Source organism: Macrobrachium nipponense, chromosome 47, assembly GCF_015104395.2.
Source record: "Macrobrachium nipponense isolate FS-2020 chromosome 47, ASM1510439v2, whole genome shotgun sequence".
Lineage (NCBI taxonomy): Eukaryota > Metazoa > Arthropoda > Malacostraca > Decapoda > Palaemonidae > Macrobrachium > Macrobrachium nipponense.
Genome location: NC_087222.1, coordinates 18,371,434 through 18,390,349, shown reverse-complemented (window position 1 = coordinate 18,390,349; position 18,916 = coordinate 18,371,434). Strand labels below are relative to the sequence as shown.

Genomic DNA, 18,916 nt, shown 5'->3' with positions numbered 1-18,916 from the left:
AGGTGTTGCCTTGGCAACGACAGACCTTGCATCGCTTCCTCTCCTTCCTTGAGATAGATCTTCAGAGTACAGAAAATGTGTGTAGTGAATCTAGCCCTTGTTCCAAGTGTTGTGTTTGGCCATCAGAACAAAGGGTCCAGTTTGCTTGGGAAAGGAAGAGAGAGAGAGAGAAGAGGGTTTCTCTGGCATCTTCAAATTGCAACACACCTCCAGTGATGCCAAGTTTTCTCTCTGATTCCTTCCTGCCCTCAGCCAAACGGTATCCTGTTTTTGCCACTCCTAAGGGAGCTGTCTTACCTTCACCGTCTCCTATTCCTTGTTGGTAGAGAGCTGGCATGGTGGTCTATGACCCAGTACAACTTTGAGGGGGAAAACCCCCCTCAGGGTGAAGAGGGAGTGCTCCTCTTAACCGACTTGTCTTGCAGGTGTGGTGGAGCCTGAGGAGCTTGGGGAATTGAGCCTAAGGAGGTTGGGGTGTTGTGTCTCTCCCTAGGCCCCCTGTGGGAACCTTCCTTGGAGGGCTTGATCTCTCACACAGCATTGGTTCTTATGATCCTGCCATCTGTAGTGTGCCTCTGATTTCTTCCCTTGGGGAATGTCCTTCTCCACTCCCTTTGAAAAAAGAGAAAAAAGTCGCAGAGTGACTTCATCTTCATGCGCCTACACCTCCTCCCCTTCTTTCAGTGTAATCAAGGGGAGGAAGAAGCTGTTTTTCCCAGCTGTATGAATGCCCATAGGTCTTGTAATGGTCATCTGTCCTCCATGGAAAAGGTTAAGGGATCTCTCGTTTGCTCTCTGATGTTTCTACAGGAATGGGAAGCATTGCACGCAGATTCACAGGCCCCTGTGTCACTGGTACTGGTCCCTGGAAGTCACCTCCCCTGGCCGGAAAAGTTCCTTCTAAGGCTTCACTGGATTCCATAGACCCCCATGACACCAGTACCGGTTCCTTTTACCACTGCATGGGGTTACAGGGATCCTGATGGCACCAGTACTGGCCCCTGGAAGTCACTTGCCCTTTCCATAATCTAGAGTAGATTATTAGATGCTAGTCCTCCCCCTCTCTCTAGCAAGGGGAGAGAGGGGCTGACAATAAAACAAACCTGGAAGTTGTATTAGCCTTTTATTGTCTCCAACATTTACTAAGGGATTCAGAGCCGATGGAAGGCTGTTTTTCGGCAATAACTTTTTATCAAAGCATTGGATAAAGGTGGAAGGTGGCAAGTGTCTATTTTATAACCCTATCCAATTTTTGCAATTATTATTTAGTACCTAAGTTTGATAGTTTTGGTATTCATAGAGTAAATGAAGTTGCCAATTCCAGAACCGAGAAAATCATTGTACACCCAGAGTCCTTTTCAGAGGAGTGGCAGTCAAGAACGAGGACTTTGACCGCCGTGCTGCTGCCCGTGCTGAGGAGGTTAAGACACAGTGTGATCAGCGTGCCCGCTCCCTACCCAGGTTGACTATTGGATAGCATGTACAGATCCAAGACCCAACATGAGTTTCAGCGGGTCAAGGTATTGGTTGTGTCTGGTGGCAAAACTGTCGTTTCCTTCTCCCAGTGCCACCCCCTAGTGTTGACCCATCCCCCTCTGCCCCTGTGCCCCTTGCTTAAGTAAGAAAATATGTTTAGAACTTTAGATATATGAGTATATGTAATTTAAATTCGCTGACCCATTAGTTATTCGTCGACCCCTTTTGACCCCTGACTATTCATCGACCCGGTCCTATTGACCCTTGGGGGTCAATATCGACCACTTTGAGAACCCCTGCTCTAGTTTGTCCCAGAATTCGTAGCAAAGACTCAGAATCCTAAGGTCCCTGACACCAGATTCAAGTTCTTTTCGATCTCCTTCCTAGAGGACTTTGCCAGTAGTGATCAAGACAATATGCTACTGTGTCCAGTTCGAGTGTTGTGGTGCTATCTAAAGAGGTTTTGACATCTCCGTCCTCAATGTTGACGATGTTTTGTTAGTACTGGCTCAACCAAGGAAGAAGTGTCCAAGAAAATGGTTTCTTTCTAGAGTCGTGAGAAAATCAAGGAAGCATACTCTACTTCTGACAAGGTAGATAAGAGTACTTTCTGAGTAAGAGCTTAGAGGGTTGGGGGCATGGTCTGTCCCTCGCATTCTGGAAGAAACCTGTCAGTTCTAATAATGCTAAGGGTGGGAGTGTGTTCATGAAAGACCACATTCACATCCTTCTACCTTCGGGATGTTGCCCATGGGTCCATGGACACCTTTTCCTTCCTGTGGTGGCTGCTTAAAAAATTGTGTAGCTCACCCAGCTCCCCTAGAGGGACAGGTAGCATCTCGCCTAAGGTGTTCTGAGTTACAAAGAGAGAGTGTGAGTGAGTGACTGACCTCCTCCTATCTTTCTCTTTTTTTACCTTCCTCACCTGTAAGGCATAGGGAAGGTTGGCAAACCGTTACATGCTAAATGGGTGTGTGATGCAGGTGAGCTACATAACTAAGTTCTGTGCCCTGTCTATACTCTAGAAGTCTGTAGATTAATAGATGAATGTCCATCTCTCTAGCAAAGGGAGAGAGGGACTGACAATAAAACAAAACACTATAGGTTCCTCCAAAACCTTTTTGAATCAATGAAGCTATCTATACATTACATGCCCATTAATTCGAAAGGCCCAGAAGTCTGACAGCTGAACATCAGATAAGTTCAACATGTCAGATGCACGGGACTCCTTCTGTGCTCTACATGACCAGGAAGGAGGCCCAGGTGAATTGAGGTACCAGTCTCTTCAGAGATTTACTCAGAATCCTTCCACCAACAAGTAATTCTCCATATGTAAAGACCATAGGATTCTATTTGTTAAGAACAATCTATAAACATTGCCCACCTCGAGCCACCCCTCATTCTACTACCTGAGCCAAAAGGTTAAAGTGAAGCATAAGGAAAGGAGTGGGCGGGACTCCCACCCTACCGTTGATAGTTTACCACTTTATTTAAAGTTAAAAAGCTGTTTTCCCAGCTTGCACTGCAATTATAGCCATATGTAAAGACCTTCAGGTTTGTATATTAGGAAAAATACAAAGTACTTTAAAAAATTGTAATCATTCCACTTTTGCAGCATTGAAAACCAAAAAAGCTTTTTAATGAATTCATTTTATTTATGTATGTATACATTCATGTAGATTTTGGTAGGGCTGGAGTTAAATGTGAATATATTGCCAAGTCGCAAGCCATGCATATGCAGATACACTAATCGAGGAAATGCTGTAATATGAAATTTTCATAGGTATGCAAACCAAAACCTTATATCATCTACCATCACAGCCTACCCTCTTTGTTCATCAGCCAAAAAAACAACGAAGTGTTCGGTGATGGCATATGAGTGAGGGGAATTCCCTTGCCTCACTTCTTAACCACCAGTTAACCCATTTCCTTTCCAACAGCACTGAAAGATACTCCTTCATAAAAAGCTCTGGTTCGTTTAGTTCTGAAAACAATGTCATATTTGAAGAAATGTAGCAGCACATACCTTCCAAGACTGTCATCAGTGTTGCTGGTCATAATTGCTACTCTTGTATTGTATCCACAATAACAATCAGTGGAACTAATTTGAAAACTTTCATCTCTTCAAATTACTACTCAATTGACCCTTACTATTTTTTTTATTATTATTATCTGCTGCATCTGTGGATAATATGGTGTTATGTATAGCTGGATCACATATAATTAAGCATTTGCTGTGTACTGTACCCTTCCCGCTGTTACCCCACAAAACTGTTATGTTGGTCTCTTTCATTTTCTCTTGGCTTTTGATTTGTTAATAAGATATGTTCATAAGTAATTTGTATTGTAATGTCAAGCTAAGAAGGTTTACAGATGTGAGGTGGTGGGCGTCAATATTAACTGTTAATCTGTTGTTGCATTGTTGCCTCAGGAATGTTTTGATGCTGTGTCTGGACAACGTTTGGTAGGATTGTATTCATGTTTGGATAGAACTATCAAATGCATGCTTTGTTAATCGGCCTGAGACCTTTATGGGAACCTGAATTGAATTTGATTTATTATTTTGCTGCTTCAGTTCTGGCATTATGTTTCCTAACTCTGTGTTGCATTGTTTGATTTCAGATTCTCCCTCAGAAGAACCTTCCTTCCTTCGACAGTTTTGATTAGCATCAGGATTTTGGGAAATGCATGTTGTTTAATGGTACTACATGGAACATTACCAATAGCAACTCTTAAAGTGTTTGAGACAACAGTGAATTATTGTACGTGTATTTAACAAATTTAAACAACAAGTAAAATTTGTTTTGAATATTAGATTCATACATCAGCAGTGACATCGGGTTGTAGTCCTTCAAGATTTTGTACTTAATTTTTAACAGATTTATTCGGTAATTATTTGTAAACAATTGTGTGCTAAGAGTTGTGAATTGAACACATTGTCATTACAGAACAGGACAGGAAAAAAGGCTAAAATGAATCCAGGACATTCTTTAGAATTTCCTTTGAAAAGTGAAACTGAAGGTGCATTATCACTACCTTCCATAAATCAAGAAAACAGCAACTTGGCTGCCTTTAGTGGAACCAGTGATGAAGACTTTTTGTCTCTGGATCCATTGATGGACATCAAAATAGAACCAGAGGAATCTGTGAGTCTAATGAAGATGATAAATATTCATATGAAATTAATTCAACAGTGAGTGAAAAACATCCACAAACTTGCAAAAAGGAAGTAAAACAAGAAAGAAGAAATAGTCATAATGGAGAGAAGCCTTTCAGATCAATTGACTGTGGGAAAGCATTTTATAAGAAAATTAATCTTACAAATGATATTACAAATCCTACCAGAGAGAAATTCATGTGCAATGACTGTGGGAAAGCATTTTCCTTGAAACATGATCTTATAGTTCATATGAGAATCCATACAGGAGAGAAGCCATTCAAGTGCAAGGAATGTGGGAAAGGATTTGCCCACAAACAACATCTTCAACTTCATATGAGAAGCCATACTGGAGAGAAGCCATTCATGTGCAAAGAATGTGGGAAAGCATTTTCCCAGAAAATAAATCTTATAGTTCATATGAGATTGCATACTGGAGAGAAGCCATTCATGTGCAATGAATGTGGGAAAGCATTTTCCCAGATATCAAATCTTACAAGTCATATGAGATTGCATACTGGAGAGAAAACATTTATGTGCAAAGAATGTGGGAAATCATTTTCCCAGAAATCAAGTCTTATACATCATATGAGATTTCATACTGGAGAGAAGCCACATATGTGCAACAAATGTGGGAAAGCATTTCCCCAGAAATCAAATCTTACACTTCATTTGAGATTGCATGCTGGAGAGAAACCATTTATGTTGGCCAAAGAATGTGAGAAATCATTTTCCCAGAAATCAAATCTTACACATCAATATGAGATTCATACTGGAGAAAAGCCATATATGTGCAACGAATGTGGGAAGTCATTTCCCCAGAAATCAAATCTTACAAGACATATGAGAATCCATACGGGAGAGAAACCATTCATATGCAAGGAATGTGGGAAATTATTTTCACGGAAATCAGGTATTACAGTTCATATGAGAATCCACACTGGAGAGAAACCATTCATATGCAAGGAATGTGGGAAAGCATTTTCCAAGAAATCAAATCTTACAAGTCATATGAGAATCCACACTGGAGAGAATCCATTTATATGCAACGAGTGTGGGAAAGCATTTTCCCACAAATGGAGACTTACACATCATATGAGGTTGCATACTGGAGAGGAAAAAGAAACAACATGATAAAATAAACCAGTTAAAACAGAGATCTCTCAAATGACCAACTATATGAGAGATCAAAATCACTCACAAAATCTGCTCAAGAAAATAAGGTAAATAACGAAAAAATACAGAATAAGGGATGAACAAGTGAGTGGAAAACTGGCAGAACACCAAGCCAACATAAAGGCCCTAGCTTCACAAATAGGAAACAAACAACAGAAGATAAAAGTAAAACAGATAAATAGGCAGTTTGGTGAAAATGACGAAAGAAACAGTGGAGGTATGAACACCACCGAGCAAGGAAGACCTAGAGAGATTTTGGAAGCCACTGTTTGAAGACCCTAGACAACACCAAGAGAATTCATGGATTGACACCATTAGGCACAAGAACAGCCGGAAACAGCAAATGCCACCAGTAAGGTTCACCATCGAAAAAGGTAAACAAAGAAAATAAAAGAATATAATAATTTCAAGATAACAGTAATAGCAAGACCCCAATTTCTGGCTAAAAAGATCACAGCACTACCTCACACTTATGCACAAGCCTTTTCAAGAGTGGCTCAAGCAAGAAATACCAACCTTCTCCTTAAAAGCTCAGAGACTGAGCTCCCAAACAAATATAGGCCCATCTGCTGCCTACCAACACCCTACAAATGGCTCACAGGAGTCATAGCAGCTAATAACAAAATAATATTAGAAGATTGTAAGAAAAGACAAAGGAATCTTAATATATTGCTTGGATAGATTACAAAGAAGGGCATTTGACACCGTGCTGCACCTGGATATTTAAATGTATGGAATTAGACAACATCAATGAGGAAATAAGATCTTTCTTGGCAGCACAGATGAGTAAGTGGAAGACCACTCTCTGTCTAAAACACTCTGAGGGCCAGATAGTAATTCCAGACATAAAGATCCAAAGAGGAATATTCCAGGGTGACATCCTTTCACGACTTCTATTCTGCTTGACCATAGATCTGCTTAGTAAAATCTTGAACAACATTAACACTTTCTATGACCTAAGTAAAAGCAGAAGCAGAGAAGAGAATAAAAGAGTGAATCACCCACCTGCTCTTCATGGATGACCTGAAGTTGTATGCAGATTCAGAAGAAAAATTGGAAGAACAAGTTAGGACAGTCCACCAATTTTCAAATGACACCTGCATGGAATTTGGGTTAGACTAGAGTGCCACGAGTACAATAAAGAGAGGGAAGAGAGAACATCAGAAGGTATAAAGGTAGATGGAAGGCATATCTGTTGAAGACCAGGCAGAGGAGTACTTGGGAATAGAAGAAAACACTGGTATAGAACACAAGAAAGTGAGAGAAAAGATAAAGAAAGAATACATCAGCCACTTAAAGAATTAACACCAGAGAACAAGATCACTGTCATAAACCAGCTGCAATACCATTGGTGACATGCAGTTTTGGCATTATAGACTGGCCACAAGGTGAGTTAGACAGGATGGATATTAAAAGATTCTCACCCTACATGAAGTCACATACAGACACCAGTGTATGGACATAATATACCTCCCTCACAGAGAAGGTGGATTAGGCCTGGCTGAGATCAACCAGGCCTACATAGCAGCAAGAATAAGTAAGGGTAGTACTTAAAAAGCTCTGAGGATGAAAACATCAAAAAGGTTGCCCAACACCATAATGGAGCCCTGAGCCAACTAACATCAGTAACAAAACAGGCTAAGAACTTCGCAGGAGATCTGCTAGAAGACACAGAGGGCATTGAACAGACTCAAGCAAAAACGATAGCCAGGAAGACCAAGCAGAAATACAGTCACAGAGAAGAGAAACTTAGAATGGAAAGGTAGAAAGACCATGGAAGGGCAGGAAGATTTCAAGACGAACTGGAAAAAGTTACATAGACAAAGAAGAGTCACTCAGATGGATAAGAAATGGAGATCTAGGTTATGATGGAGAAAGACTGATAATAGGAGCACAAGATCAAGGCCTCCTGACAAACAGCTTCAAGAAAATGGCGGGTATATCAGCAAATGACCAGTGTAGGTTTTGTCATGCAGTGGGTGAAATGTGAATCATCTGATATCAGCCTGTCAAACCCTTCTTGCAGATGGTCACTACACAGCCCGCCACAATAAGATCTGTAAATATATACATTGGAAAATATGTAAAGAATACAGAACTGAAGTGAAAGAAAAAGTGTGGGAGCATGAACCACATCCAATCACCTCCAACAGGAAGATATATAGAAGGAGGTGCTATAAGACCTGCTATTGTCATCTGGAACAATGAGGAATAAACAGCAAAGATTATAAATGTGACAGTACCCAGTGACTTTGGCCTCAATAGAGCTTAAAGGCATAAAATAACAAAATGCCAAGACCTGAAGAATGACCTGAAAAGCACATGGGAACTGATGGAAATATATAAAACAATACCTTTGGTGGTAGGAGCAACAGGACTTATAAAGAAAAACCGGAGAAAATATCTTCAGGTTATACGAAATTCCCCAGTATAAATGAGGTGCAGATTGCTGCCCTCAAAGCAGTGGTAAACACCTTGAAACGAGCCCTTGGATATAAGGCTAGTGGAATATGAAGGTGCAATCATAGACCCCAGGCTGGAGCCCATTGCACCCCTGATATAAATTGAAAATTAAGAATAACATAAGCCAAAGAGAAACCACATTGTTGCTCTACATGTCAGAAGTTTTTCTCAACCAAGTCCTCTCAAAAGACACGAGAATTCACAACCAGACAGAAACTGTTTGACTTGATCTCCTGTCCAAGTAGTTTTTATTACATTGATTTTATTTAAAACTATTGACTCCTGCGTCTGTTTTGACAATGCAAGGTGTCTCCAACAGGTATATGAAAACTCATGCTAGAAAGAAGTCATATCCTGTATCTGCACTTGGTTTCCAAGAGTTCTTTTTCATTAGGTTTTTTCATTAGGTTCATCTTAGAATGAATGTGTTAACTCAGAAGAAAGACGATGTTGAAACAGTTTTTCTCTTGTAGATTCATAACATATGTGAGCACTCATGGAGGATAGATATTGCTCTTTTACACTGCATGTTGTACTTTTGTCTTGTATTCTGCAAATCACAGTCATTGGTTCTGAATGCCAGACTGTTTTTCAGGTGTCAAAATGCACAAGCAAAGTCACTCATCATAGAGGATGTTCAGTTGCCCTGACAGATTTGTTAATGTTTTGCACCCCAAAGTAAGTTGCACTTGTTGTTGAGATAATTATTGTGAACTTGTCTGCAAAATCTATAGAAAAAAAGGCAACAGCAACCTAAGGGACGATAAAAAGAAAAACCACATATTTTTATGATCCAATCATGACCATCATCATTGCTGTTACTCAAAGAAGAGAAGGAGAATCTGGAGGAGGGTCTCACTGAAAATGCAGATGAAGGCTCTTCATTTGCAGAGTCTTTATTAGAAGTCAAGGCAGAGCCAAAGTATTTTGGCCAGAGTGAATTTGATGCAAAATGGTTGTGTAACCTTTATGCAAAGGTAAAATAAATGACTGTTTTTTTCTTACAATTGTTTTCAATGAACACTACAGTGCTAGGTTAAGAAACTTTCATTTGCCTTCTCCACTCTTCTTGTTCCTGAGTATTTTTTGTATGATTTCCAAATAAAGAATTAGTATTGTCTTTGGCTGACACGAAGTTTTCTTCCTTTTGTCATTCAGCATTATGCATATATGCACAGGTATATGTAGTTGTAAGCTTGAATATTACCATGAAATGTTATTCTTAGTGGAAATAGAAAGGATTGACATCTTCATTAGACTTCAATGAAATTTTGGTACATTTTATATGATTATTTTTTTTATATGTTCTTGGTTTTAATCTTCTTCAAAGATTGTGCTACAGCATTTGTAAGTAAATCATAATTCCTTGTATCAGCTCACTAAATACTACAGTGGACTGTGTAGTATTTTGTTTTAGGTTAACCAGTCTGAAGTGTTTAGACTAGACTAGTTATGTAAATGACTAAAATTATGTGTTATTCTGATTAGATTAAACTTCTTTTTTTTCATTGTATAAACATTGAAATATTGATAAATAATAAAAAAAAAATTATAAATCAATACAATTTTTCATTTGCCCCATTAAAACTTAAAATAATATCAGAATAATATTCTTCAGAGCCAAAAGTGAATGAATGCACCATGATGTGGTCTGAATGCACCGAGTATCTGGTCCCAGTGCACCTCTTCCCAATTGAAGTGCATCTTTCCTTGTGGTCCCAATGCACCAACTTCATTCACATAAAAGCTGCCCTTTGGCGAACTGTATAGGTGACTATACTATTCACTTTGCAGAATTATTTTTTTTGATAAAGTGAATCAGTTTAAAGTCTGAATAAAAACACTAATAATTACAAAAAACAACAAATACATCCTGCTATGAGGGAGAAGTTTTAAAATGCGTTAACCTCACCAAAACTACAAGTCTAACTGTTTCTGTAACTGGTGGTTAACCTCCAAAAGAAATGACTGTGCTAAGTTCTCCTTTGGATCTGTGGTGGCTGCTCATCAAACTGTGTAGCTAACCCAGCGCTTTTATTGGGACAAGGTTGCATCTTGCCTTAGATGTGCAGTTGTGGAGACGGGGGAATGAATGATGGAGTGACTGGGATTTCTTCTCCGCCCCTTCATCCTTCTCCTCCTTTGGGCGAGAGTGGATCCGGCCATCATGTGTTGGAACTGTCGACCCATGCAAGGAAGTTTTGCAATGGAGCAACCATTCTATTTATCTTTATTGAGTATAGAAGCAACTGCCCCTTTCTAGCTAGGGGCAAGGGGAAGGTCCCTGACAATAAGACAAACCCTCTGCTTATTTGCCTTACTGTCTCTTAACTTTCAGATTCATCCCAACTTGATTTTGTGTGGGGTTACGTTTCTTTCGTCATTCGGAAAAGCCGAGAAGTCTGGCAGCTGATCACGCAGTCTCTGTATTACTCTAATCAATTCATCAGAGGAAGACTTGTTCTTTTACCTGAAGATCTCTCGAAGACTGAGTTTATCTTGATGCTTGGTTTCTGCATAATGAAGTGTGGGGAAAATATCTAAACTATTATCTTGACACTTGAGTTGAGGGGGAAGTTATCAATGGCTAGTTCAAGTACCTACTATTATCCCAAGTAACTGAAGGTATGGTTGAAGGCATATTGACAGCAGACTCAATATGCAGTAATAAGCCACAAATAATTTTCTAGACCCTTGGAGGACCTGATCGAATGTCTAGATGAAACCAAGTTGTATCCTCGTCAGAGATTTTAAGTTCTTGGGGTTATTACATTTATAACATTTAAAGCTACTTATTATCCCTTGCCATACAGGTGACAAAGGCAACCCTTGTCACTTTGTTTCAGAACTTCAGTAATGAATGAACATTGTAGGTGGTAAATATAATCACTAGTGGATATTGACATGCTAATTTACGGAATAACTAAATGTTGAGGCTTTAGTTTTACTGTCCTAACCTTCATTTAACCACTAGTGTCACCGGTCTAGTTGGTCTTCGTGAACAAAGCGGTGTGGAAGGTCAAGCGTTGGAATAAGGTACCTATTACAAAGCCATATCACGGCCCTCTTGTTAAGTTGGATGGAACGGAGGGCCTAACCAAAGTACGCAATTATTGTAGAGAAGTTTTTTCTGATGGGTTTCAACATAATTTGCATAATTCAAGATTAAAGTCCTTGTAAGATGACTACATAATAACTGACATATGCATGGAGGTTTTGCAGCAATAAAATCGTTACTTACTACCCGTCATTAAACTTGCATGATGGATAAAATTGTACTGTTTCTCCCATCGCCTGTTGGTTCCTGGACTTCCTGTAGTCTTCCCTCAGGCTCTGGCATACTTGACCTTCAACTAGTATCGTTGATATTAACAGGAACATTAGAATTAAGACGTTTGGCCTGTGACAGGACAGTTGAATGTGTCTAAATTTATGTATAAAGCTAAAATTGTCGTAGCACCTGAAACTCGTTTGTGTACTGGATCAGGAATATCCTCTCTCTCTCTCTCTCTCTCTCTCTCTCTCGTCTCTCTCTCATCTCTCTCTCTCTCCTCTCTCTCTCTCTCCTTTTGACAATAGTTTCTGTATTTCAAAGTTAAAAAGTGTTACTACTTGAAGGAACTTATGCTTCTAGACTCTATATAAATTATTAAGGAACAATTCTACAGTAATTAAGAGCTGAAAATGGCCCATTTTAAGGTTAACTGAAATGAGCGTAAACCTGCTATTTCAATTGACGTATTTGAAGGTGGATTTTCTCCTTATTTCGAGCTGAAAATAAGTTAAATGAAGGAAATGATGCTTCCAATAATTGGCATATATTAATATACGAATTAAAAGCTGAAGAAAAGAAACCAGACAGAAGAAAGTTATATAAAGAAGCGAAAAGGGATTTTGACGAAGGAAAAAAATATATCTGGGGGAGGACCTGTGTCGCCCGGTGAAAAATCCCTATAGCTCATTTTTCCAAGTATGAATAGATCCTAAATATACCAGAGAAAAAGCTAGCATGTATGCTGAAGTTACTACCCTCAGCACGAGCACCTCAATGGGCGTCGGTATAAAGTATAGGGGCGAAGTGGAAGCCACTACTCACAGGTCCTCTGCCAATTAGAAGATTCCTCTTCAAAATCCCTCCACAGTGGGAGCCGTTACAAACGTCACCCACCTTACCTTCCTCTTGCTACTACTACTAATACCCATGCACGTCCTTCATTGCTGGAATAGACCACCAAGCTTGGACTGGCTAAGGGTGGGGAAAGCAGAAGAAGAAGGAGAAGGGCTGGGTTCACTGGGCGAGACAGGTCCTCGCCCAGAAATAGATTTTTCCTTCATCAAAATCCCTTTTCTGGGTTCGACCTGTGTCTGCTGGTGAAAACGTATCAGAGAATTCCCATCCAAGCTAAACAGATACCAAACAAGTGTATAAAAGAGGGTTAATGAAACCTAAGGTTCATTTGAAAAATAAATTTAATGCTCTATAACAAGGCAAGAAATTACTTATATACTACTTAAACTATGACTTAGAACTAGTAAAAACGAGAAAATATAATATGACAATGTACATTTATGGTATCTGAGCAATCTAGACGGGTATGTACAGACAGTTCCATAAAACCAATATGGTCTCGAAACCGAGGTCTCAATACTATATACATGTTCCGGTGGCGGGATGGTCAAGGCCCAGCCTGGCCCGGAAGAAGAGGTTGGTGGGGAATACAAGCGAGTCAGGTAGGAAGGAGAGAGTATTAGGGAAAGCATTAACAGAAAGGGCTAAGGAAAGGAGTTAGAAAAACTCGATTATTCAGGGGAGACTATGCTCCCTGCAGCCACTGTTGAGAATTTAAGGGCCTCTAAGTTTTTGAGATAGTGGCGTTTAAATACTGCTGGAGATTTCCAACCCGTATATCTCTTCAGGTCCTCAAAGTTCATATTTTGAAAATAGTTAATGGAGGTAGCCACTACTCGGATGTCATGGACGTGTGGGACTGAATCTGGATTGGCCTGTTTAATAAAGTACAGTATTTGCTGTCTAATACCTTTCAGAGAAATTGTCCCACCTTTCTTTCTAATAAACAGGGGGCCTGAAGATTTTTGGGAAGTCCTGGCTAGAAAGGATTTAAGAGTACTGACAGGACACAATGATGTATCCTGTGTGAGAGGGACAAATTTCCAAGGAGTCCACCTGTTTTGTGGGTCCTCGTTCTTAGCCATAAACTGCCGATCGGGGGATAGCAGAACTTCAGCTGACGGGAGGAATTCAACATGGCCTGGATTAATAGAGAGAGCCGAGAGTTCAGATATTCTGGCACCTGAGGCTAGGGCCATTAAAAATAAGGTTTTCCTAAGAAGGGTTAAATATGAGCATGACTCATTATTAGTGTCTGAGGCTAGTTTAAGCATTATTCAATAACCAAAAGACCGTTTGAGGGCGGTCTGTTGGTCTCAGACGGGCACATGCTCTTGGAATCGAAGAGAAATATGCGTCTGACAAGTTGATATTAAAACCTATCTGGAAAATCTTCCTTAAGGCTGATTTGATTGTAGTAATGGTACTGGCGGCTAGACCTTTCTCAAATAGAGATCTAAAGAATGAGATTGCCAGATTTGTGGTCATCTCATGAGCAGCTGAATCCTTTAGAAAAATTTGGCCAATTTCTTTACTGCTGAATCATATTGCTTGATCGTTGAATCCCTTTTTTCTGATTCTATGAATAGGATGTTTAAAGGATCAATACTAGCATCCCTTTGAGCTGCAAACTTCATGAAATCCATAAAGTTAGGGCACTCAGAACTCTTGAGGAAGCTGACACAGTCTGAGTTTGTACTACCTGAGTCAGTTCCGGACGGGAGATCCGTTTGGGCCGGAGATTCAGTTCTAGAAGAAGCGGAAACCAGTTGCTCTTTGGCCAGTTGGGTGCCACTAATGCCACTTGTCCTGTGAAAGATCTCAGCTTGTGCAGGACCTTCATCAGAAGATTCACCGGTGGAAATAGGTAAATCTTTCGCCAATTGTTCCAATCTATGGACATCGCATCCGTGGCGTAAGCTAGAGGGTTTAGGTTGGAAGCCACGTAGCATGGTAGTTTGTGGTTGGCTTCCGTGGCAAAAAGGTCTACTTGAAGGTCCGGGATTAGATTGCAAACCCAACGGAATGACTTCTTGCCCAGGGACCACTCCGATTCCAGCGGAGTTGTCCTGGAAAGTGCGTCTGCAATAACATTTCTTACTCCTGCCAGGTGAATTGCTGACAGGTGCCAATGATTCTTCGCCGCCAATGAGAATATTGCAATTAATACGTGATTCAGTTTGCTTGACCTGGAGCCTCCTCTGTTTATACAGTGGACTACTACTAGACTGTCTGAGACTAGTCTTATATGAATGTTTCTGGCCAGAGCCAGTCGTTTTAGGGTCAAGAAAACTGCCATTGCTTCCAGAATGTTCATATGAAACTGGCGAAATGTCTCCGACCACGTTCCTTGTACCTTCTTGTGTTGTGAATACCCTCCCCATCCACTCAGAGATGCGTCGGTGTGGATGGTTAGAGACGGCGGAGGGAATTGTGGAGGCACTGACTTGGCTAGGTTCTGGCGTTCCGTCCATGGACAGATCCTTTTGTCAAAATAGGTGGAATTGCCGAGACCTTTTCTCTGAGTTTGTGTTGGCTCTCGTTCTCCAGACTCGATTGATATCCTTCAATCTGGCCTTCAACAGGACGTCCGTCACCGACGCAAACTGCAGCGAACCTAGAATCCTTTCTTGGGTACGCCGAGAAGCTTTTTTGTTTTTGAGAAACTGTTTCGTAGCCTTTGCTATCTCTTTGACCTTCTTGGGTGGGAGGGATAGCTCGTGTTTGTTTAGGTCCCATTGGATTCCCAGCCATTGGAGGCAAGAAGCCGGGACTTCTCTCTGTTTATCTGGAATCCCAGAAATTCCAAGAATTTCATCACCTTGGCTGTTGATTTGTGGCACTCGTTGACGTTGGCTGCCCAAATGAGCCAGTCGTCTAGATAGGCTACTAACAATACCCCTCGCGTTCTTAGTTCTTGAACTATCGTCTCTCCCAGTCTGGTGAATATCCTGGGTGCAATGTTGAGCCCGAACGGCATGACTCTGAATGAGTAACCCTGTTTTCCTAGCTTGAAACCTAGGTACGGAGAGAAGTTCCTTGCTATTGGAACATGATAGTAAGCATCTGTAAGATCTATAGAGGTGGTGACGGCCCCACGGGGGAAGTAAGAAGGTCCGTACCTGCGAGATGGTCAGCATGCGGAACTTGTCGCAGTGAATGTATGAGTTGAGATGGGACAAGTCCAGAATCACTCTTCTTTTGTCCGAGTCCTTCTTTGGGACACTGAACAGACGTCCTTGAAATTTTAGGCGTCCCACCTTCCTTATGGCCTTTTTCTGGAGGAGATCTTTGGTATAGTCTATAAGGTCGTACAGGTCCACTTGGAAAGTCTGCAACAGCACTTTCGTCAGGACCCTAAACACTTATTCTTCGACATATGTTGATGCTACCAACCCTGCTGCAGTGACAGAGTTGATAGATCTTGCCAGTCTGGTTCTTTCCTCAAATTCCGTCTTGACCAAGTGGTCCGGAATCCTAGGCAGCTTCTCTGAGAATAGGTCGGAAGCGCAGTCCGGGTCGAGTTTACCTGTAGTAAACGTAGCCGGTGCGTCCTTCCAAAAGTCCAATCCAGTAGGGAAGAGAAGGGAGGTAGCCTCTGTCTCTCTCAGCACTGGTAGGGGCTTATCCTCCACCGCTGCTTGCAGCATCAACTCCACCACCTTAGATGTACATGGTGACGGAATTCCGTCTGGGGTCACAAACATTGTAGTTTCCTTTGTGCGGCGTTAACTTCGTGTTAACGCAACCCCACTCGGAGAGGGTACGAACCCAAGTAGCTTGAGCTTGTTCCCTCGGGAAGATCACTGTCTCCTTCGGGACTTTATCCACTCTGACTAGCGCATGTTTTGCTAGTCTAACGAAGCCAGGGAATGGAAATTGGAGACTTGGCGGAAGGAGCTCAAAATCTTCAATCGGGCTGGTCCCGCACCCTTCAATAGTCAGCTTCCCATCCGAGAACGGGGCATGCAGTGCTAACCGCCATGGGTTCTCCTTATCAAACGGCGGAAGCTTAGACGCGTCCGGCACCATCATAGATAGCGCCGGGGTCCCGGAGTGGAGAAATCCGGTCAGCATTTCCTCCAGAGGCCTGATCTTCTCGGTCAGAGACGTAATTGCCTGGCTTGAGGTATCTGAGCCTGAGGCGAGTCATATCGACTCAAGCCTTTGATCAATTTCTCTGCTAACCTTCGTCAATAGAAGGTTAGTGAAGGCTTCTGGGTCAAATCCAGACTCCGCCGCCTTAGGATTGGTGACATTTATTCTCGACCCCATAGTAGGGGGAGGATCCCTGGCAGCAGGCGACTGCACGGTAGAAGTCGATGGCTGTGGGGCCAAAGACAACTCCGTCGCCGCTGGCGGAGCTGGTTTAGATCCCTTTCGAAGGGTTTTTGGTTTTAGTGATTTGATTTTAGGAACGACCGATAGCGCTCCTTCACAAGGAGGGGTGGGCCTAGAGAAGCCCAGGAAAGAAGAGGAAGAAAAAGTAGTAGTACTTAGGAGACTCACCTCACTTACCTCCCCACCTACCTGTTCCTCCGTGACCATGGGCTCCAAGTTGATGTTCATCACTCCACCTCCTCCATCATCAAGTCCTCCTGGTCTTCTGGGATTGGCGTCGTTGCTACCCGGATGGCTTCGATGAGGGGCTCGGCAATGTGCGCTGGAACCGCCGTCGTGGCTGTGGCTCCCTGGAAAAGAAGGGAGCATAATCCAGCATCCAAGACGTAGGGCTGCCCTTTCGGTGCATTCTTGCCAAACCCTTCAACCCATTTCTGGAGTGCCACCCTTGCATCATGTCGGGCTTCGGAAGTAGCCTGTCAGGGAGGAACCCGAATTAATATTCTAGCTGGTAATCGAGTCTGTATAGCAACTTGTTAAGTTATTATAGCAGAACTTTTACGGTGCATGCGTCTGGGACCATATAGTTCTCCAACTGTACGGTGCAGTTGGCACTGGGAACAGCACACAACGTGGTCATAAGGTTTGCCCAGGGTGGCGGGGCACCCTTCCACCTGGCAACGAACCATCTGTAATTTGAAATTTATTTATGAGTACTGAACTCCGGCACTGAAGATAACTCCGAAGAGAGCATGCACCTTAAGGGGGCCGGCTGGCTAGCAAATTTTTTAAGGACAGGACTTTGATATTCATACAATAAGGTGACTTGGGACATCTCCAAACCGCATATGATTTTCGCCTCTGACCTTCGGTTTTGTGACGCCAGGGCGATTTATCCCAAAAATAACCATTTTTCAAATTCTATCTCCTCCCTTGATATTTAATATTAAGACCTAGGATTACTTCCATATATAGACCTGGTGTAGACCTCCAATCGAATGAGGAGTTTTTTTTCTAAGTCATTTTTTTTGCTAGATATGAATTTTTTAATATGGTAAAAAAATAAACCCTATAAATCAGGAGAAAATAATTTATAAAAAAAGACGATACAAAAATTGGAAAAAAGGGCTCTATTTGATTGTTCTATAATGTCTTTCTGAGTTATATACCAAATTCCAATGTTATAGTCATTTAAAACTAATGTGAGGAAGATAGATTTCTGAAGGTCAATAAGTCTAGTTTTGAGATACAGGCGTTCAAAGTTTTCCTTCGTATTTCTATAAATGGACCCAATGGTAATTAAACTAAATAATGATTATTATGAATGGTTATTATTTCTTTTTTGTGTATTAATAAAAACCAAAGAAAACTATTTTATTTATATAATTTAATCATTAAATGATGATCCCTTTGCTCATATATCGTAGCCAGGGGCACTGCTTGAGGCAAGATGGGGCACTCCTTCCTACGCAACTCTCTCTCTCCCCTTCACTAACTCGGCTTATTACAGCGAATTTTCTTCTTCAGTATGTTAGCAAGAGGTTTTCCTTGTATTTTCCTCTTGGCATGATGAAATTCTTGCCAAAACAAAGATAAACAAACGTAAATGCAAGAGAATGTCAGAGGTGAAACTCGAAGGTGTACTCTCTATTTACAAAGACAATTTAATAAATCATGATTATTATGAATTTCATATTCCATTTTGGGTATTAAAAAACCAAAACTATGTTATTTATCATAAATGAAGATCTCTTTGCTCACAGTGTGACGTGTGCTGTCAGGCAAGACAGGGGCGTTACTACGTAACCCTCCCCTCTCTCTTCACTAACTACGTGCATATTATGATATTCTGTAATAATACTTGATCGATTTTTTTCTTCGTCGTATGTTAGCGAGAATGTTTTCCTTGTCTTTTCCTCATTGGCATGATGAAATTCTTGCCGAAACATACATAAACATATGTAAAAGCAAGCGAATGTCAGAGGTGAAATCGAACGTGTAGACTACTTGAAGTTTGTGCTCGTACTGGATCATGTTTGGACTTGGTAGCTGAATGAAGTCTCCCTTCAACAGATGACATTTCTCCCAATTTCTTTGACAATAATTATCAAAATTTACGATAATAGAAAAAATATTGCATTTTCTTGTACGGATCAATGTTTTAGGCTTATTGA

The 18,916-nt window shown here is 41.2% G+C and overlaps 1 protein-coding gene across 3 annotated transcripts in view; it reads left to right on the top strand.

Annotated features, from left to right (window-relative positions):
- The window catches only part of LOC135204745 (zinc finger protein 300-like), a 362,981-nt gene extending 356,568 nt beyond the window's left edge, over nt 1-6,413 (top strand). For all 3 annotated transcript variants that reach the window (XM_064234912.1, XM_064234909.1, XM_064234911.1), the window contains one exon: nt 4,099-6,413. In XM_064234912.1, coding sequence (XP_064090982.1) covers nt 4,832-5,767 — 936 coding nt within the window. In that variant the 5' untranslated portion in view covers nt 4,099-4,831 and the 3' untranslated portion in view covers nt 5,768-6,413. The remainder of the gene's footprint in view (nt 1-4,098) is intronic.
- The last annotated feature ends 12,503 nt before the right edge of the window (nt 6,414-18,916 follow it).